This window comes from Sceloporus undulatus, chromosome 3, assembly GCF_019175285.1.
Source record: "Sceloporus undulatus isolate JIND9_A2432 ecotype Alabama chromosome 3, SceUnd_v1.1, whole genome shotgun sequence".
NCBI lineage: Eukaryota > Metazoa > Chordata > Lepidosauria > Squamata > Phrynosomatidae > Sceloporus > Sceloporus undulatus.
Window position 1 is genome coordinate 99,591,884 of NC_056524.1, and position 22,620 is coordinate 99,614,503.

The window sequence follows — 22,620 nt, forward strand, 5'->3', positions numbered from 1 at the left end:
AGAGATTAGGATTATGAGTGGAGATGATTAACCATAACCTGTTGAATGAGATGTTGTATGTTAGATATTTTGTCAGCCAAAACATTGGCTGGAGGCTTTAAATTATAGTAGTTGTCCCTCATTTCAGAAGCCCAGTTCCATGCCACTCTGGGGAACAGAAGCTATAGTTCCATATTACTCCTTATTTTAAGAGCTTTTTTATTTAAAAAAAATCTGGCAGCACTTGTTCAAATGCAGATGGCTGGTATTTACAAGAATAGCAGGCCCTGCTGTGTGACAGGAATCATGTGCAGAAGAATCAGTATGTGTAAATTGGATAGAAAGAATGAAATGTGCCATTTAAGAATACTTTATAGAGGAGGTTAGCAGATGTCAGGCTTGCATAATATCCTTTTTAAAAAAAAAAGCTCAGTGTCCACCAGCGAGAACAAATTATAGTATGATTGCTTGAGTCAAAACCAGTCACTAAATGGTGGCATAGAACAGAGCCAGTCACAAAGCCAATCATATGAGGTGAATTATTACATATCAGTTTGGATACCAAAACCTAAAAATGCACCAGGAGAGCCACATGGTCAGGCAGACAGTTTTAAATATGCTTTTGTTTCATTGTTTTAAATTTTCCTTATTCTTGGTCAGACTTATTGTCCCCCTACATTTACATTTGTTTATGAATGACTGTCACTTCTATCATTCTTGAAGCACATTATCAAGCTGGAATTCAGAGACATAGCTGTATTAGTCAGCAATATCAGTATGCAAAGGGATCTTGTAGCACCTTTGAGACTAATCGCAAAAGAAGGTGAAAGAAGATAAATATAGGGGATTATCGCACATGACTTATCTCGTCTTTTCCCTGATGTGAAAGACACATGTTTAACTGTCAATGATGGGTCTTGCCACATACTCCCATGGCCAGGCATATGCAGCCCCACCTTATCCTGTGGCTTTTCAAGGATGGGAAAATCCTGTTTTTGAAAAGCCATGGGACAAGCATGGGTTACATATGGGCTGCATATGCCTGGCCACAGGGGAATGCAGTAAGACCCGTCACTGAGGAAGTAGACCCAAGTCTGAAAAAATTACGTTACAATTTCTTCTGCACAGTTAAAGTTGCTGCTAGATTTCTTTCCATCTCATCAAACTAGTTTATATTAAATCTTAAAATTACTGCTAGGTCAGAATAATCTTTCTACATTTCCTGAAGATATTGGCTGGCTTGCTGTTGAGCATTTGTGAGATCATAAGATGGGCTTACAGAATAATAACTTCTGGAGATTCATGTTTGTTGTAATAAATAGCCGAACATGACCCCAGAAAACTACCTCTTAAGCCAGGCATCACCTCAACAGAAGGGTTTCTGAGACAATGCCTATCGAGGCGCTGGTAAATGACAACTGCAGTGCTCTCCCAGTCACAGAGTGTATTGAGACGAGTTGAGGCAAGACTCTTAGGAGTCTCTCCAGCTCTCTGTACACAGTATGCCCAATGACCAGGACATTGCTGCTCATGTCATTTCTTCAGCATCTTGGAAATGGTTCAGTCAGGCACTGCCAGACTGAAATGGTAATGCAGGGTGTCCCATATATCAGTCCTCTAAAGACCTACCCACTCATGAGAGCCTATGAGGGTTGTAGTTATATGACGTTTGAGTCTTCTCCAAAAAAAATATTTCCCCCCATTGGTTCGGTTGGTAGGGAAGAAGCCTATTTTAGCTCCAAAATCCTTGAGCCTCTTAGAGAAGCAAAAGGCCAGTGGATCAAAGACCTCTTCAGTCCCATCTTTTGGGGCCTACAGCTAGCACAGCTTTCCAGGGTATACCAAGGAACACTGTGGCAGATAATGCTCTCCTGCTGCCAAAGAACATCTATCTCCTAGTTCTCTGTCACCAATGGATCCCAGATTTAGGATCACTATAATAAAGTTAGCTGCAAACAGCAAATCTGTAAAAGCATCTTAATGTTAATAAAACTGAGTAAAACAGATCAGTAAATGTTTGAAAAGCCTAGCAAAATAAAAACTCATTGGTTGGTGCTGGAAATAAAAAATGCTTTACCTCCCTGAACACCCATCACTCAAAGGTCACTGTGGGAACATATGCTAATACAATTACAGAATAAAGGTATATCATGTCACATCTCACAATTTGTAAATTTTCTTGGCACAGTAATTGTACAACTGTTCATCTCTAAGCTTTCTGAAATAGGTATCCAGTATGCAGTCATATTCTTGTTATACCTTTTATGTTTCCTTTTTTGTTTCTGCTATACGTATGTTATTTGAACTATTGTCAGTTCAGGATTGTCCCAGGCCCTGAGGTTTCTAGGTCAAAAACTGAAACAAACATCATTCCCTGGTGATGTCAATAAGCTTTGTGTATTACATACAAAACCACAGTGGCTCACAGCTTGGCATTCAAACACACATGCATGCACATGCAGAAACAAATTAAGACAGAAATCTTAACTAAAGGGACTGTCCATAGATCAAGATGACATGAGATTATCCCTTCTCATTGTTTAGAAAGATGGGATAAGAAACATTTAATCTATCCTATGTGCTTCTAGCTATAAGGTGAATGCAGAGGAGAAGGTGAGCCGTGACACCATAACAACTGGGAGAGAAGGAGGCAGCTAACTAAGTACAGTAAATACACAGACCCATGGAAAGTTTTTGCAAAATTGTAGCAAACTATTTGCTCTACTTCCTGAACTGGAGTTTCACACATGCTTCTCCTCTTGCCCAGAGCTAAGTCCACCAAAACTAGAGGATTTGCATCATCTCATCTTCTGCCTGACGATGACATATGTCAACTAGAGACTCAGGGCTAAGCCCTGTGATTTTACAGCCCTAATCATTTGTTGTTGGTTTTTTTAAGTTGTTTCCAAGGAAACTTAACTGGGAAGAGTTTTTCCAAAATCAATGTGCCACCTCTGAAAATGCCTTGTCACTGGTAGCTATGGAATAATTGGCAAGCCTTGGGTTAATCACAAATCTTGGTCACAGTCTGAGCTTGGAAAACTTACATTGGGGCTATAATTCCTAGAATCCCACCAACTATAATAGTGTTTTGGGACTAGAAGTCCAAAAAAATCTTTTCCAAGCTCTGACCTTAGTGCATAAGGATAAGTTCAGCTGAATTAAACACATTGGTGCTTGATGAAGGTTGCAGATAACAGGTTCATAATGTCAACTTTATCTTCCTGTAATACTTATGTTTATTATGACTCAGGCATTTATACTATGAACCTCTTGCTGCATTCATAATTAATAAGGAGAAATGTTTGGCTGGCAGTGTTGGTGGCCTCTGGTAACCATTTAGGAAAGCATATTCCATGATCCTCAGCTTTTCCCCAATTAGTGTATAAGAAGCATGAATAACCATTAGATAATGAAATACAACAACATTGCCTAGTGCTGTGGTAAAATGAATCCAAGATTGTGGTCTCCATCTAGATTATAAAACCTGGGCCATTAAACTGTTAGCAGGGAATTGCAAGAACAATGCAGAACAAAAGGCAGTTTGTGTATAGCTAAACCAAGCTCTATTGCCTGACTTCACTTTTGGGATCTAATTCCAGACATCATGCAAAACAAAAGTAAAGTTGGCCCTCCACATTTGCAGATTTCATTTGCAGATTTGAGTATTTGTGGTTTTGATTAGTATGTCCTCTCTAGGAATCTCAAGGTCGTCCAGTGCAACTCTGACAGAAGAGTTGTGCTGGGGAACCTAGACATTCCTAGAGAAAACAGTTCTCTGGGCATTTGAGGGTTCTCCAGCATGATTCTGTGATCAACTTCTGGCAGATGTTGACCATAGAGTTGCACTGGAGGACCTGGAGATTCTTAAAGAAATGTTCTCTTATGTAAAAAGAGTAGTGTTTTTTTATCTGCCGTTTTCCCACATTCACAGGGGTCCTTCACCCCAACCTCAGTGAATGTGGAGGGACCACTGTACAACAATGGCAGTACAGTATATTCCTAAAAACACCTTTTAAAATGTGTTTATTCCTAGTACATTTTGAGATAAAACCTCTTTTTAAGGGAACAAGTTGAAAAACCTGAACATCTTTAATACTTTTGAAAGACTTCTCAAACCTACTTGCTCAATCATAGAAACTCAGGCTAAGAGTAAGCTATTTGAAATATTGTTTGCTGAAAACATATAGCAAATAGAGGGGGTGTACAGTCAATCTGCTATGCCTATAGTGACTGCTAAAGGACCCTTTTTCCAGAGGTTATTTCAGGAAGAAGACAATCTGTGGCTTAATCCAAATACATTTTATTGTTCACCTCTTTAGTAAATATTTTGGTTACTTTTGTGGAAATCCATATTTCCACTAGCAAGAGACACTGAAATATTCCCATAAAGCTGTGGTAGTAAATTAAACTATGGCATTATTTTTCAGTAAACTATCAGTAGCACTGAGGAGAATAAAAAGTGCTGATACTCCTGCATCTTTGACCAAAAGATTTTAGACACCATATTAGCCTCCTCTTCAGCTGAATAAAAAGCATAAAGCTGAATAGCCAGAAAACATGTGTTATTTCAGTTTGTACAAATTGGACTGGAAGAACCCTCTACTGTACTGTTCAGCTATTTCTGATTTATTTTGCTCAGAGGCTGTCTATAAATTAAACATAAAGCCTTCAAATTTGACTTGTTCTGAAGACCCTCATTGATCTTTCAAAGAGCAATTCAAGTTTGAATTGCAGATTTTCGTACATGACAATTCCTTGGGCAGAAACACTCTGACCACTTTCACTGCAGTAGCTTTCCTAGAACCAATAGAATTACTCCAGGGAAAACAGTTAGATGAGTGTGCTACTAGGATGTGACAGGACAAGTCCATGTATTGCTTGTGTGCATGTGACCAGCATTGTGAAAATGGAAACATAAAGCTTTCCAGGGGATGTAGTTATAGAAACCTTCAGTGGAACTCTCCAGTAATTTCCAGTGCTTTGCAGTAAATATTTGGAATCATATATTGTGAAAAGTCACATACATGGCAATATACACTGCAGAGGTAGAATCATACAGTACCTTTCCATATGGTTAGACCGTATCTTCCTGTATGAGCCTGCTCAGGCCCCAAGATCCCCAGGAGAGGCCTTTTTCCCAGTCCCACCACTGTCATAGGAACAGTTGGTGAGGGCCTTCTCTGTGGCTTCCCCAGACCCTGGAAATCTCTTCCGAGGGAGGCCACATTGGCCCCCTCCCTAATGTCATTCTGTCAGCAGACAAAAACTTTTTTATTCTGACAGATTTTTAAAATTCAAAGAATGGGTTAGGGCTTCTGTATTGTTTTAAACAGAACTGTTTTAAAGCCATTTTTTAAATTAATTTCTTATCTTTTAATGTGTTTGCTTAAATTGTTTTAATACAGTGAATAGTTTAATTCTGTTCTAATGTTAGTGATATTGTCCTTGATTTTGGGGACAAAGGCAGGAGGAGGAGGAGGATCTGTCTTTAAAAGGCTTAAAGCCACCTTAAATCCTATGCTAGAAGAAAGCATTAGAAATTAGATGATGATGATGATGATTTTCCAACATTCCATGCATGAGAGGAACGGAATAGCACCAGTCAGGCCTGCCTTTTTAACATGTCCAGCTTCAGATGTTGACACTTGCTCCCAGTCCAACTGGGCTATCTGTATACTGCAAAATCTGATCAGGCTAGTTGCAGTCTGTACAGGTAGACCCTTATGCAGATCCAGTAATTCATATGTTGGTATCAAGTGTGCTGAGGGGGTGGGTCAGGTCTGGCTTGTATGGTCCTGATCCTTTTTTATAATAATAATAATAAAATAATAAAATATTTATTTATATCCCGCCTCTTCCGTTTGGGGATCGAGGCGGGTAACAACAGAGTTTATACGATACACAATATAAGAACAATAAAACCCACAAAACCTTTACCCAACACTCCCTCCCAAACTATAAAGTTAGCATAAAACATGATTAAAATATATAACAATACTACACTACAAAGTTATTCTACAATCTGTGAATGATGAGGAGATAGAGTAAGAAGGACGGGTAGAATCGGTTCTGGGTGGTTATCACCTGCCAGAAGAGAAAGGTTTTTGTCGCTTTTTTAAAAGCCTCCAATGAGAATAATTGGCGAATCTCTTCTGGCAGGTCATTCCAAGCTTTAGGAGCCATAGCAGAAAAAGACCTCCGGGAGGTCACTGCCAATCTGGTCTTTTTTGGATGTAAAATTTTTTTCCCGGAGGAACGGAGTGTACAGGAAGGATTATATGGAAGGAGGCATTCCTTCAAGTAGACTGGACCCAGCCCCCCCCCACACACACACACACACTTTTCCAGGGTCAGTGAAGCTATGCACAATTCCCCTGCCAGTGCATTACCTTCTGTTGTCCCGTGCTTAGGCAGGTCTGTGTTTTTAATAATTTGGGATGGAAGCAGAGGTTGTTTCAGCCTCCAGTATTTTCCTGCAAAGGTAAACATCTGTCCTTCTCCATTAAAGTCCCTGAAGCATTCACATGCAGAGAAAACATGTTACTAATAGGTGGGGGAAGACATACCATTTCCCTTCTCTCCCTCTGTACAAGTAATACAGTTTACAGTTGGACCCTTCTTTTGTTTAGAGAAAAACCACAGAACTGAGTTTAGGCCTGTCTTCTGGATGCCAATGAAGGTAGGACTTAGAATACTGTATTACTTTTTAGAAGAATGAATACCATGACATAGGACAATTTCATACGGAGGAATGTATCACCATCCTGAAAGAAGAAGAAAGGGGGGAGGGACAATCTGAAAATGCAAGAAATTATATAGTACTTATCATATGCACAGACAAACACAGCGTCCATCCGAAAGAGAAATCAGTGCAAATGTGAATGAACTTATCACATGAGCACGTACCCATCGGCTTCTTTATTTCGAATTAGCGTGTTTGCGCATGCGTGCTGTGGAGGGGGGGGTAGGCTAGGCCTTTCCTCAGTCCCGGCTCCAGTCCTCTCCAAGGCCCTGGTTCGCCGAGGTGAAAGTCCACAGTATCACACTCCCTCACTCACCAGGATTTCCCAGCCTAGAGCCTCCATGGCTGCTCTCTATCTTTCTGTTTGCCTCCCCTCCTGGCAAAGGTGCCCACGCAGGAAGAGAAGCCTGGATGGAAAAGAGAGAGAGAGGAGGAGGAGGAGGAGGAGGAGGAAGAGGGGGGTGCGTGGGGAAGAGAAAAAGGCAAAGGATGGCTTGAGAGAGAGAGAGCACGTGTGCACGAGGGAAAGGGGTTCCAGGCAGAGGTACACGTGCTCCTGGGCTTTGCTGCTGTCTCCTCTTCTTCTTCCTCCTCTAGCACCTGCTGCTGCTGTTTCCCAAAGCTCAGGCAGGAAAAGGACAGTGGGTGGGTCAAAAATAGACACTAGTGAGGAGAAAAGGGTGGGAGGGTGGTTCCAAATCAGGTGGGGAAACTCCACAGGTTGCCACAGACATCCATTCAGTGGGACCCCCTGAGGGAGTTAAAAAAGGACTGGAGAGGCAAAGTTCTTTCACTCCCCTGCCTCACCTCCAGTCTCTGCCCAAAAAGAGTTGCCCATCACATTTAATCATCTTGTCCCAAATAGCAAGTTTGTGTCCTTCATGTGCAGGGAGGACAAGATTCCATGGCTGACAGTAATCCCATGGTCGAACTGGAGATGCATTTCATACTAATACAAATGCGTATTAACTGTGAATTTGCAGTGGAAAGGGATTTATAAATTCAATATTTTTCCAAATTTAGCTATTCCTGGGATGTTTCAAGATTGCGTTTGGATTGCATTCCATTTGTGCGTGACATCATTTGAAAATCTTTTGCAAAATTACATGAAATACATTGGATGAGCCCAGATTAATTTTTGGGTAACCTTCCAATTTTCCCCATGTTATAAAGTCCATACTAAAACAAAGCCATCCATAATGCAGCAATGATAAATTGATGTTTCTGGGGCCCGTTCAGTTCAGTTATAGATGGTTTTCATTCTTCTTTAAAGTAACTTTCCAAGCAAGGCAAAAAGAGAATAATGTGTCTGAAAGGGGAGATGATACATATGTTCCTGCCTTACAGTGCGATGTGGTGGTTGTAGATCTTACTGCTACCTATTATTAACATGTTTTTCTTTTCTTTTTCAAAGATGTTTGTGGCCCTCCTTTTCTGGTACCAGTTTTACTGTGGATTTTCTGGGTCATCCATGATTGATCAGTGGTACCTAATCTTCTTTAATTTACTGTTCTCGTCCCTTCCTCAACTGATTGTTGGAGTGCTCGATAAAGATGTACCTGCAGATGTATTAATTGCTGTGCCTCAGCTTTACACAAGTGGCCAGAACATGGAGGTAAAAACTCAGCTTTACTGTGTCCTTTCAAGTTCTGCAATGTGAGCTTGAAACTGATAGAATGACATTATATATAGCTTTGCTGTTTATTTTTAATAAGCTGCTAATGGGCTGTGGAGAGAAGTGGGCATTCTTGAATATATATAAAAACTACACTCTTCCAGAAAGTTCTCCATATAGAATACTATGTGACACTTTCCAAGGACATATTATAAGGGTACAGACAGAGATCACATTGATGCCTATGTAACAAGTCCTAATGAGAAACAATATTAGATGGGGTCAGAATATAGTTCTAGATTTCACAGCTCTAAAATGGAAAATAACCCTCTCCCTTGTATTTATTACTAGGGCCCTGTCTGCATTGGACAGAATACTCTGGTAGCAGCCTAGAGTATTTTGGCCCCAAAGCTGCCCTAACACCCTATAACCTGGGGACTCCAGAGTGATGCTGGATGGCTGTTTGCACACATGTCTTGCTGTGTGCCACCCACCACCACTGTGGGTCTCTCCTTCAGGCTGAAACGAGGTGCCCAGCATTGATCGCATAGCTAGGCTCCTCATTCTGTCCTCAGAGGGACCAATTCACAGTGGCAGCAATAGAGCAGGACATGTTGTAAACAGCTGCCTGGCATTACTCTGGAAGACCTTGAATTTTCTTAGAAGAAAAGGAGCAAAATGTGAATTTTTAATCTGTGTTAAGGATTAAAACATATTCATTGCCAAAGTGGCCATACATCATCCTAACAGTTCACATTAGAGATTGGGTCCTGTGTTGTCCAGACTGATTGCCATGAGGATGAGAGGAAGACATGTTATTTGGCCCAAGCAAACAGCATTGGAGGCCTCATGTGAAGAGTCATGCTGAATCAGATCAAAGCTTCATCTAGTCAAATATTCTGCCTGCAGAATGACCGTTTGAGTACAATAGCACTCTTCTAACGATTGCTGCTTGTATAGCAGAACTGAGAAACATACTGTTCCTGGTATGAAGGTAACATATAACCTTCATGATGAAGACAATGGATTGGAGCCAAACTAAAGAGTTTATCGCACCGGGGATAAAACATTCCCCGATGCGTTACAATGGGCACGAGCAGGGCCGCGCACGGAGCGTGATGGGAACCCGACGGGGCCCAGAATGCTAGTTTACCGCACAGGGAACGCCACCGCTGCCACACATTCCCATCGGGTTCCAGAGGGCACCATTTTTGGGAACTGTTTCAAAGCATTCCCAGAAATGGCGTCCCCTGGAACCCGATGGGAACGCGATGGAAACGCGCAGCAGTTTGTATGATCTAAGTTATGACTCGTTTATTCTACTGATTTTAGAAGAAACTAAATTTGAATTAATGTAACCTGAAATCAGAATAATTTTGTTTCACAAGTTAATATTATTGGAAGCACTTATCATTGAAGAGCTGAGCCAGTCCAGGAAACCAATGGTCAAACCAGACTGGGAAGCAAGAAATATGAAGCATATCTTCAGATTTTAATCATAGTGGAAAACTGTACTTTCAAGGCTGATGTGGGACTGTTGATAGAATTAGAGATGGGTGAGCTCCCACCCACAATGTGGAAAATTGGCTCATTTAATTGCTGAACTATTTCCAAAACATCCAATCATACGAGTCACTCGCTCATTACCCTAATCTACCTAAACCTCTCCCTACTCACTCAGCTTTATTCTATATTGGCAGCATCCCCACTCCAGAAACAAGGGCACTGGGTTCATTACAAGTGTCAGGAGGAATGCCCCTGCCTGAGGAGAGGGAAGAGGTTTAGAAAAGACATTTGATCCAACAGCCCTTTATGGGGGTCTAGAAGGTAAAGGTTGAGTCTATGGGTTGCTTATGTTTACAGTTTGAATAGGTTTTGTTGAAACAGAAAGAGGAGGGGCTTGGGGGAGGGGCTTGTAGGGATTTGACATACTGAGATTTCTTTTTTTCCAAGATGAGACTTAATTCAATGGATTATGAAATAATAATAATAAGAAGAAGAAGTTTTATTTATAAACCACTTTTCCACAGTGAAAGAATTTGATCATTAACTATGCTCACATTTTAGATAAGCTTTACAAACTTCAAACCCTTATATCTTATTCTGACCTCTGTTGAAACCAAAATCTCCACACAAGTTACTCTATTGTATTCTGAATGGTTCATCAGAACTGAAGCTCTTTCTCTGTGGTTCTTTATTGCAGGAATACCAACCACATATGTTTTGGATGAATATGATTGATGCTCTTTACCAAAGCCTGATTTGCTTTTTCATCCCTTACTTTGTAAGTTGTTCATTGTATGTGCAGAGTTAACATATTCTTCATTCGCTCTCTAATTGGGAAGAAAGGGTTCATCATACTTGAGAAATATTATGTAGTCAAGATGATAGTTTTGTGTATGTGTTTCTTTAATTTTTTTATGGTACTACTGTATAACAAAAAAGAAAAGAAAAAATGAAAAGCACCAAAACCAGTTCACAGTGACATTAATGAGGAACAAATCATAGTGGGCTAACAGTCTGTCTTAATTTAAGTATTCCATGTGTCTGGAAAAGAATCCTAGCAGGAATGATGACATTATGGTGCACATTTAAATGCCGACAAGACAGTGAGGTCTTGGAATCATTGAATGATAGATAGGTTGTTGTTGTGGTTGTTTTGTGACTTGAAGTCACTTCCAACTTATGACGAATCTAAGGCAAACTTACCATGGGGTTTTCTTGGCAAGATTTGTTCAGAGGGGATTTGCCTTTGCCATTCTCTAAGGATGTGACAGTGTGGCTTGCTCAAGATCACTCAGTGGACTTACCTGGCTAAGCAGAGATTTGACCCTTGGTCTTCAGAGTTGTAATCCAATGCTGAAACCATTACACCATGTTGGTAGATAGTATTGTTTGTTTTTCCAGCCTTGGGGCTCTTGGCAATTATAAGGGGTCAAAGGGATAACCTGATAGCCCTGTATAAATATTTGAAGGGGTGTTATATTGAGTCTGGAGCAAGCTTGTTTTCTGCTGCTCCAGAAACTAGGACACAGAGCAATAGATTCAAACTACAGCAAAGAAATCCCACCTAAACATTAGGAAGAGCTTCCTGATGGTAAGTGCTGTTCAACAGTAGAACACATTGGAGAGTGGTGGAGTCTCCTTCTTTGGAGGTTTTTAAACTTAGGCTGGATGGTCACCTGTTAGGAATATTTTGATGGGCCTCGTGGTCTCTTCCAGCTCTGTGACTGTATGAATCTATCTTTGTTGGCAAAACTGATAAAGGGAGTATATTGCTTCCAGGACATTGGGTACAGATAGACTTCTAGTTTATCACAAACTTTTTTTTAATACAAAAAAATGAGACTGTTACCAGAGAAAGGCTATAAAACCCCTTTCTTGTACATCCCAAATGGCAGCTTGGATTTTCTGTATGCTGAGCAGCAAAAGCAAAGCTGTCTGGTATAAAATGTTGGGTATTGATTCTTAACAGTATTACAAAAGTATGATCAGAGGAAATATTACAAGGAGACAGTAACAAGCAGTTATGGCTACAGATGTGTACAAATGAGCTCTCTAAATTCTCTGTCCTGTTTGTGGGGCAGAGAAACTGGCAAGGGAATAGGAGACATTTCACCTAATTGCTCCAGATGGAGGAGAAATTTTCCCAATAGTTTCTCTAAGGTGGATTCACCACTAGCAGTGGCAACAGCACAGCTTATTGCTTCTCCCCCTCCCCCCGCCTCAATACAGAGACCCCAAGGCATTTTTGTTCCTGTTGCCACTGAAGTAGCATCTGCAGCAACTGCAGCCCAACTACCATTTTGCATATTGTAAGGATTTGGGGAAGCGGTTAAGATAGTGACCACCACAAAAAGAAATGGTGGCTGATATTTAGACGATATTCTGCAAAACTTCTTTTTTCTTTTTATAAGAAAGAGGTCATAAAAGGGGGGAAATCAGAAATGTTTTCAGGGGGAAAAACTTTTGAGAAATTTCAGCTTGGAGCTCATTGGATCAATTTGTTTTGACAGTTTACAGCAAAAAGCAATGTGGGGCAAAATGAATTACTGTAGTCTATTCTAAAATAGTCAATAAAATGATAAATTCTAACAAATTGTGATAGTCAAGACCTTAATTATTCCTGTGTCCCAAGCATGTATCCTTTGGGCTTCAGCTTGGCTGTTTCTAGAGGAACCAGCATTTCTTCTGTATCTGTAGCAGGCTTACATTTAGGATAATTTTTAGGTGTGGGTGACCTTAGATGAGTAACACACTCTTAATCCCAGAAAACCCCATGATATCTTTATCTTAGAGTCATCATAAGTCAGAAATGTCTTGAAGGCACACAACAACAACAACCTCAAATTAGGTGTGAGTATGACAACTATATGTTCTGAATTACATAAGGATGGAGACCAGGTGACCCTTCGTATGTTGGATTGCAGCTCCCATCAGTACTGATCATTGGCTGTGTGGTCTAACATTACATGGAGGAGCAGACACTTCCCACCACTGACCTAGGACCTACAAGTACATTTTTCAATAATTTGGAATTGAAGTGTTGCTACACAACACCTCAATTCTGTGTAATATGTGAAAAAGCCTTCAGGTTTTCAAAAGTGCTGACCTTCAGTTCAATTTTCTCCCAGGGTTTTTTTGGCAATAATTATTCAGAGAATGTTTGCTACTCCTTGGGGTGAGACATTGTGACTTGTCCAGAGTCACTCAGTGAGTTTCCATGACCAAGCAAGAGATTCAAACCCCAGTCTTCAGGAGTCCTAGTACAGTGCTCAAAAGTCACTACACCATGCTGGTTTCTGAAGCTTATACAGAGTTTTAAAGTGACATTAGTATGACAGCAAGTGGCCAGGAACACCTTTCTTGAAACATTTTTGGAACAAATAGGGTTTTAAATCCCAGGACGTCAGCCCCAGACTAACATATGCTGGGTACAGAGTCCCAGAAAGTGGGTGCTTCATCAAACATGGAAACATAACTCTCTTGGACTACAACTCCAAGAACAACCAGCAAATATGGCCAGAAGTCATGCTGGCCAGGAGGTTCTGGGAACTTAACCCCCAAGAGTAAATCTTTCTAAACTTTACTGTGACACTAAAGGCTCTGTTCTCAGCCATCAAATACAGGATCACCAAGAGATGGTATTCAAAAAGCAGGGCAACAGGTAATCTCCTAAATTTTAGACTTTAGTGTTTTAAAAGACTAATTTTTCTTAATTTCCATTAAATATTTTCAGATATATTATGATTCAGATGTGGATATATTTTCATGGGGAACCCCTATCACCACAATAGCTCTCTTCACCATTATATTGCATTTGGCTGTTGAAACAAAAACCTGGGTAAGTTGCTTACATACACATGGTGTAGCAATTAGTTCCGTTTGTTTGCATTGCAATTATTTCATACATTCCATTTTAGTATTATTGAAACATACTGTAAAACTTTCTATACAATCTATAATTGATTCTATGGTTCTAATCTAGAGTACATCTACACTGTAGAAATAATGCAGTTTGGCACCACTTTTAAGTGAGGTAGCTTCATCCTATGAAATCCTGGGATGTGTAGTTTTACAAAGCTTTTAGCCTTCTCTGACAAAGTGTGCTGGTGCCTCAAAAACTACAGATCTCAAGATTCTGTAGGAAGGAGCCATGGCAGTTAAACTGGCATCCAGTTGCATTATTTCTACAGTATATATGCACACTTAGTCAAGACTATCATTGGCGCGATAAAGACCGCCCAAAAAGGGCAGTTTTCTGGTGCCTCCTTTTCCGCTGGCGGGAAGCCGCAGCGGATACACCGCACGGTTTCCCGCTGGCAAAAAAGAACCTGCAGAAAGCAGGTTCTTTTTCTGGCACACTTATGACACCCGAGTGCGCCACGACGTGCGGATGCTAAGCGTCCATCGCATCAAAATGGCAGTGCCTGTGTGTACAGGGCACTGCCATTTTGTCATACGGAATACGTACTAGGGTTGCGGGGCAACCCTAGCACTTATTCCATACGTGCTTAAAGGCCCATCTGTACTGAGCCAATGGGATTGAGGCCTACATGTCTCTTCTTCCTAGTTTTAGTTACAACTACCCAATGTGGCTGAGTGAGACTAATTTTCATGCCCAGTCCCCTGCTAGGAGCAAACAGTTTCTAGCTGAAATTAGAGTCAACCAAATAAGTCAATATGATTTCTTAAGATCGTACTTACACAATTCCTATTGTTCAGTGGGTTCATTCTAGTTGAGACTAACAATTTAACCAAGAGGTTATGCCTTTTCACCTGTAACCTCTTTTCCTCTGGTGATAGTATTTGCCTTTGCTGATACTTTACTTAACCATCAATTAAGCAAACAGCATAATGTTAGGATATACGGCCAACCTAGTTGCTGAGGACAATCTGTTTTAATGTATAGTTTGTGGAAATGCACTGGTGCTGGCCAAATTGATTGCAGAGCTTTCAGATATATTTTTCCCAAGGAAAAGAAGATAATGAAGGGATAAAAGATCTGCCAAAATGGAGAGCAGAATTCAAAATCGTACAAGCAAATACATGGCAGAGATGCTGTCAAACCTCATGATTAACTGGCACAGAACATAAATTACTCTAGCTTATAGCTCAGGCACATTAGAAATTATACATCTCACAATGTAAAACAAAGTTCTGCCCATGTACACTGTACTTTTAATGTGAATCTGTTCGAGTTCCAGATAATGCTCAGATATAGGTAAGTATATATCCCTAAAGGGAATTTTTAAGATAAATGTTGAGGAAGAAATAATGCTGAGCTTGTCTGACCAAGCACTAGTGAAATCCCCAACCTAATCAGGCTATAGCCTTTTTAAAGGCTTTCAGTGCTTCCTCTGCTTGCTGTACTCCTGGCCTATATTGTATTTTCAGTGTATGGGGAGGCTAAAGCTTTCAACCCAGAAACCTCACTGTTATTTAATGCAAATTACAGTAGATTAAAGTTTAAAATAATAACTGTGTCATCAGTTTAGAACTCAGGGGAGGGATGTTTGTTTTTCAATCGTTCTCCAAAGTTATTCATAATTACTAAACCCATTTGAAATTGAGCTGAGGAATGTTGGTAAATCTTTGTGCAGTTGATGACACAGACATTAGTGGCACTAGCACAAGTGGCATGCTCTAGCAAAACAGACTTCAATGAGTATTTGGTCAGATAAAAATATAGTCATAGATGCTTGCTTTAGTAGTGCATTAACAGGAGTTTGTCCACATTGGAAATGTTCATACTCCAGAGCATCATTCAGTTGGTTTTGCCAGGGCTACAGAGTCCTCTCAGCAGAAACTAGCAAAACTATTTACACTGAATCTGAACTTTGCATTCCTTCTGTGTATAGCAAGCCTCCCTCACCCCCCATCTCGGTTGAAAAGATAGGTATATACTTTGCCAGAATCTCCAGAGCATGGGAAAAGTTAGGTTTTTTAGATTGCAATTCCGATAATTCCCCACCCAAGGCCACTGGGCATGTTTCCAGTAAACTGTGAGATTTTTAGTCTCAATAGTAATTTTTTTCCATTTTCTGTTGAAAACATGTTTAAGGTTGCTTGTATCCCAAGCAAATACCAGTATTGCACATTAATTCTGAGTATGTTTCTTTTAGACATGGCTTCATTTGTCATCTTGTGTCTTCAGCGTTGTTTTATTCTTCATTGTGGCTCTTCTTTACAATGCATCTTGCCCAATATGTTATCCTCCATCCAATCCCTACTGGATTATGGAAAACCTGATGGGAGATCCTATGTTTTATCTGACTTGTCTTATAACGCCCACCGTTGCATTGCTTCCCAGGTAATGTATTTGTCTTCCCCTGAGAATATTTTTCCTGAATTGGCCTGATAGCTCTTAGTCTTTTGTAACTGCACTAGGAAATATGTAACTAAGCTGTAGGCATGTACATATGCTGTGATAATCAAATATGTCATTAAACTGACAAGTCCAAATGAATCAGTGGTTTTCATTTTTAGCCATTGGCCATAACAAATGTATAAAAAGAATATCAGATAAATCACAGCAAAACTGATTTGTTGTCAGATTAAAAAAAACAAAAACCTATAAACGTGGGTAACATTTTAAAAATGCTACACATTAATATCTTTTCAGAGCCCTAGGCAGCCTGTTATATTGTATTGAAACTAGGGAGGGATGAGAGTCATAACCTCTGACTGTACATCCAACTTCCATACAGTTAAGATCCTAGTTCCTGTACAAAATAGGGTCTTGCATTCATTTCAGTATGCATAAATGATCATTTGCACAAGTCCAGATCAAATATCATCCCCTCTGCAGCAAACCAGATGGATGCTCTTGTTGAACATAATGTGTGCAGAGCAGTTGTAAATACCTAATGCTTTTTTAAAGGCTTAAAAACCTACCAATCAGTTTTTTGATAGAGAGGTGGATCAGAATGGTGAGATAGGTGTGTAGCATCCAAAACACAGACTTCCCCATCCAGTTAGAAATATGCCTACTAAATCCTGTTTCTCTACATATAACATCCCAGATTGATTGTTTGAAGAGTTAGACAAAGAGGCATTGGAGAGATGGCAGGAGAAAGAACAATACTGATTATCCATTTAATATCTTCAATAGAAGAGCAGCACCATTTTCTGTCCAATAGATAAATTTGAAACTTCACTGAATCTGCCCTACCAGTCCTCCCTGGTAGGGGTAGTAGTGCTGCTTGTTATTAATAAGATAGACTATGGAAGTTTGGGGAGATCTGAAGGCTGAATCCTATAGTTTAGTCCCAACTAGAGTAGATCCACTGAATCAGTTACTGGATGGTAAGTCAACACTTTAGTCTACTCTACAGAGCACTACCAATAGGGTTTAGCCATTGTTTCCAAGTTCCTATTCTCACAAACATGGAGCATTTCCTCTTATGGCATTCTAGCAAATGACTCTACCATAGTATTTATTTTTTATAAATGAAGTTGATACCATTATTCTATCAGTACATTGCCTTTTCTTGCTTTTTAAAATACATATTCCTTCCTTTGTCAGATTTCTATACAGAACTCTTCAAGGGACATTATTCCCAACCCAGCTTCAGCTTGGACGCCAGTTATCAAGGGTGCCACCAGATACTCGCAACCAGTTTTTAAACAGACGGAACATCAAAAAAGAGACTGATCCTCATAAATATCCCTCTGCTCATTATTCTCCAGAAAGCCCATATTTCATTACTAATGATTCTCAAAGGGCTTGCAGACAAAACTGTCCTATAAATTTATCTCAACCTGGAAAGGAACTGTGTCCACCACTGCCAAAACCAGAGCCTACAACAGATTTAAATATTCCTGCTCCTCCTCTTGGTGCTCAGTTATATGAGGAGAATGGGAATCTTTTGGTGGCTGATAATGCAGATGAAACATCCTTGCATTTTTCCAAAGACATTTCAGAGTTTGAACCAACTTTAGTAGATGAAACATGCCAGTGGAGCTCAAGACTAGATCAATCAGACGTCAGCTTGTTGAACTGGATCAAATCAACGCCATTGTTTAAAGACACTGGTGGTGATCTGCCTTGGTTATCCAGGAGTTTACAGAATGTAAAGCTGGACAATACAACTCCATATAGCTGTAGTTCTCACACATTTAGAAATTCAGACCAGAACACTTCCTGTTTTCAGGAGCAAAGGAAAAAGTGTGCAGATGGCTGCGTAAAAAATGAATCTCTTGAGTCAACTTTTTTATGATGTGGGTATTAGAGCATATATTTTCTGTTTGCACAGGAGCGTAGAGTTATTCTATTACAGAAGATGGAAATCAAGGTACATATTTTTATTTTAAAAGAAATTTTAAGCACGATATGTTGAAAATAAGAGCTTTATATACAGATAAAAGATACATATATATATATATATTTATTTTTCATCTCATTTTATACAAAATCTGTATGTTTGTTTCTGTTTGCTTCTTTGAAGTTCTGTGCTCATTTACTACGCCACAGTTGTTGGATTTCAACCCAAAGCTTAATGTGCTAAACATTGGCTCACAGTTCTCATGAGCTGTGGGCCACTATTTAAAAATGACTTTAAAAAGTTGGAGCAATCCTTATCAGGTTTCTTTGGAGGTGCATGTGGCCATGAAGGAGAAAAAGAGAAATATGTGCAAGGAAAAAATGAATAGGAAATCCTACAGAATCAAAACTTCATTTTGTAAAACAATATTACACTGCAAAGGAAATAATGTTCATATTTTTCCAGATATGACCTCATTTTTTTATTTCAGCCTTAGCAGTTTATATATCACAAGAAACCAATAAATAAATGAAGATCCATATTACAAATGCATTATGTTGTCTTGGGTCATTGAAGGTACATTTGCCCATTTTAGGTCACTGAACATTTCCAATGTTACAAAAGAGGAGCCAAAGAATACTATTTGCACTCATGAGCTGTTTGTAGCCTTTCCCTCCTAGTGGACCATTTAGTGAACAGATGACTGAAGTGAATATATCTCTGTTTTGATCCAGCAAGTTCCTTTGAACTTCTTCTGAAAATGTTGATAGTATTAGGGAAAGTCAAAATAATTCTGGTTCATATATGCATTTTTCCCACTTACTAATTTAATATCAAGTAGTGGTATGCATGTCTGAATACCCCATAAAAGATTAATCTACATATATCAAAACTCACTGTGAAGTCCAACTTAAGTTGTAATACCACCTATTCAAACATGTTTTGGGCTTTTGGTTTCACACATGATAAATTGAATATATACTTTATTTGCAGAAAATAATAACTTAATAAAACTAGTGGGAGCCAGCATGATTTAGTGGTGTGGTGGTTTGAGCATTGGACTGCAGTTTGAGACCAGGATTCAGTTCCCTGCTCAGCCATGGAAACCCACTGGGTAGCTTTGGTGAAGTCACACTCTCTTAGCCTCAGAAAAAGGGCAAGGGCAACCCTTCTGAACAAAAATTGCCATGAAACCCCTATGATAGGTTCACTTTAGGGTCACTATAAGTCAGAAACGAATGCACACAGCAACAACAAGTAAAGTTCTTCACAAAAGCATTCTTTTATTCATTTTACTTTAATGCCTTTAGTATGAGTGTGTGCAGGGCAGCTAAAAGCAAGACCCAAATAATGCCAGAATTCATTTGAAGACTTTCATCTTCATATATGGGCATGTCTGTGGGACACAGAATTGACTATTTTCACACTGTCTCTATTCATCAAGGTTTTGCTGTTATGCTACTACATAGAGGAGCCAGCAAAGTGAAATTGCACATTGGTAACCAATGCACAATGGAACCCAATGACCATGATGCACAACAGGGCTGATCCACAACAGGACCAATGCACAGCTGGACCAATGTTCATCAGGACACTGACTTTCACAATGTATCCTGCAATAAAGAATTATGGCCAATGGCATTCTTTTTTTAAAAGAAAATAACTACAAATTACAAAATAAAGTAGATGGAAACCAAATAGAGCTCAATTTACAGTGGCTAAAAGAGCTTTAAAAATTAAAAATGTTATTTTTTTTCTTCAAAAAAGCAATTTTGGGTAACAATTGATGATAACAGTGGCCATTCTAGAGACACTGTGCCACAAACTAAAAGATTCTGCCTCCCACAATAATCTACTAAGCCCCAGACAGAAGAAACTGGAGAAGATTCTCCAGAGATGACCTTGGTGGTTGCGAAGACTAGGGCAGTCTCAGAATCAGGTTGAATTGTGTTATAAAGGTAAAAACCAAGAATCTGAACTGTGTTTAGGCATGTCCAAGGAGACAATGGGGCTGTTTTATTACTAGCAAGATGTGATGTTGCCACTTTGAACAGCAACTCTTATCTTTCGGTGACTGAGTTTCAGTTTATTGGCACTTATCCAGCCAATTACGGTTCTCTGACACCAGTTTAGCACTTCCATTGCTTCATCTAATTGAGATGTAAATGAGAAACAGACTTGGATGTCATTGGCATACTGATGACTCTTCACTCCCAATCCCCCATGTCCTCACTCAGCAGTTTTACATAGCTGTTAAATGACACAGGGGAGAAGACAGATTCCCGAGGGAACACATAGAATAAACTGGCATGTAATATGTGCAGGTGGAGCATGAGGAAATCAGGTGAACCCAGCTGCAGAAAATCATACCAGCCATGTCTCAATGTTGCAGTTGATTTAACTCCTGAGAAAACATGGTTATTTAGCTCTCTTTTCATCCTATTCCTTTTAAGAGACAGATAGTGAGTAATAACATACTTAGAAGATGTATTAAAGTGGATTACCTAATTAAAACAAATAGCAGCTGATTTAGTACAATACCTTAATTGCTCTTCATTTTGATTTCAAAGAAATATTAACAGCCTAATTATCTGCATGTTCACTCAAAACTAAGTATCACTGTAATTCACTGGGATTTACACCAATATAGATGTACCTAATACAGCAGCCTCTGATCCATAAATGCTGATACCTAGATTGTACAATGCTATCAGTCAGGAACTGAAGACAATTCAGCATTTTCCAGAGTCAGAGAAGGTCATGTTGCAGCATTAGGTGAATGTCTAGCATGAAAAGCTCTATTATTTGAAAACAAGACCAGAAAAAGATTATGTCTGTGAAACAAAAATGCTGGTGTTGGTGCTTCTGTTTCATTTAGGATGGCTTTAGTAAGGATGCAATTTTTACTATGTCCCACGGGTCAGATCTTAGTGCCATGAAAAGATATGGCAAAATTCCCACTGATGTCTTGGAGGATGGTACATTCAACAGAACAGTGGCAGAATGTGCTCTGACAAGCCATGTGGGCCCTGATGCTCAAGGGCTTGGTTAGGTGCCAAGGCATCCTGTGACTCTTCCATTGCAGTAAGCTGTAAAGCTAAGCTCTCGAACTGTGGTTGTTTCCCTTTTTAACAACATAACGCTATGAAGAGAAACTATTAAAATAGAAATGAGCTGTTTCTCCTCTTCCCCCCTTTATCTTATCCCTCTGTTATCTTGCAACTATATTCCTTAGAAGAATGCCAATTTTGCTCCATTTCCAGTAGAGGTTATTTCTGATGCCACAGGACAGTCCTGACCTATGAGGCCAGTTTGGTTAATATGCTTGAGTTTACACCCAGTCCCAAAATTGAGTGTGTTTCATCCAAGGCATGAAATAGATCTCAGTTGCAGCCCACTTTTATGTTTCAGAAATGGATATCGCCTATTAGTCCTCCTTCCCAGAATGCAGTGTTCAGTTGTCCTCTAATGCCTGGAATCATTGTCAGTTATTTATCCTGCAAATCTACATTTAGAAACTAGATCTAAGCAATGCAGTTCGCAACAAGTAGACATCTAGACAGATTTTTAGATTTTTCTCTTTCTTCTCCAGTCTACTGCTTTTTGTACCACCCAGGCTAACAATAAGTTAGGAAGAGCCTGGCATCTTGTCTATTTTTGTGGCATTTTAGTAGCTCCACATTGTCCAGTGTGAATTTGTGTTGCATTTTTATCAGGATTTCTGCCATGAGTTTACAAAAGTGCAGCTTTGGGTTTATGTTGACAAGCTGATCAAGAACCAATCAAACAGGAGCAAATGTTTTCCTCCTTCCATACCCAAAATGTCAGCTGGCATAGTTACAAGATAGATGTATTTATTATCTCGTTGCTGTGGATTCACATTTATAGTCACTGAACATAACCCCCAAAATCCCAGGTTTTCAGTTTAGCAGCACCCCAACTGAAGTCTTCTATGGCATTGCAGATTGGCATGCTGGGAAATGACACCTGCAGTTCTCTTCCAGTCATGGGTTGCATTGAGACAAGCAGTTGTGTCAGGACCCTGAGGGTTGTCTCCAACTGCCAGTTCTTAATGTGTCCCTTAACTATGAGCTTGTCTATATGGGGCAAATGAACAGGTTTCTCCCCATCCTCACAGCAACCTGTCTTCACAATGAAGTGCCAAATCCCAGATTAGAATGCAGATGGTCTTTGTGACTTAAGATCACAAAGGCTCTACATTGAATCCACTTAAGGCTCTACATTGAATCCACCCTATCCCTCCCTTAAACTGGTTTTTAAAAATTTACCCTTGGCTCCAGATTTTGTAGGAAAATCCAGAGCACTCTGTAGTAACACCAGGTGCCTGTCTACACACATGTCCCTACTCTGTTGCTGGGTGACAACCACTGCTAGCAGGAGTCATTCCCTCTGAACAATCACTGAGCACCTTCTTGTGACCTCGGGGGGAGTGACTCACACCAGCAGTAGCAGTGCTGGGTAACACAGAAGGAATGTGTACATAGACAGCTGCC

At 39.8% G+C, this 22,620-nt stretch overlaps 1 protein-coding gene across 2 annotated transcripts in view; it reads left to right on the forward strand.

The window, feature by feature from the left end:
* ATP10A (ATPase phospholipid transporting 10A (putative)) overlaps positions 1-18,645 on the forward strand; it is a 169,657-nt gene extending 151,012 nt beyond the window's left edge. Inside the window, exons 17-21 of one of the 2 annotated variants that reach the window (XM_042460578.1) lie at positions 8,139-8,339; positions 10,543-10,623; positions 13,579-13,683; positions 15,965-16,152; positions 17,368-18,645. In XM_042460578.1, the coding sequence (XP_042316512.1) occupies positions 8,139-8,339; positions 10,543-10,623; positions 13,579-13,683; positions 15,965-16,152; positions 17,368-18,061 (1,269 nt within the window). In that variant the 3' untranslated portion in view covers positions 18,062-18,645. Of the gene's footprint in view, positions 1-8,138; positions 8,340-10,039; positions 10,137-10,542; positions 10,624-13,578; positions 13,684-15,964; positions 16,153-17,367 lie in introns of those variants that run through there. The other variant, XM_042460579.1, reaches the window with a different exon arrangement.
* The last annotated feature ends 3,975 nt before the right edge of the window (positions 18,646-22,620 follow it).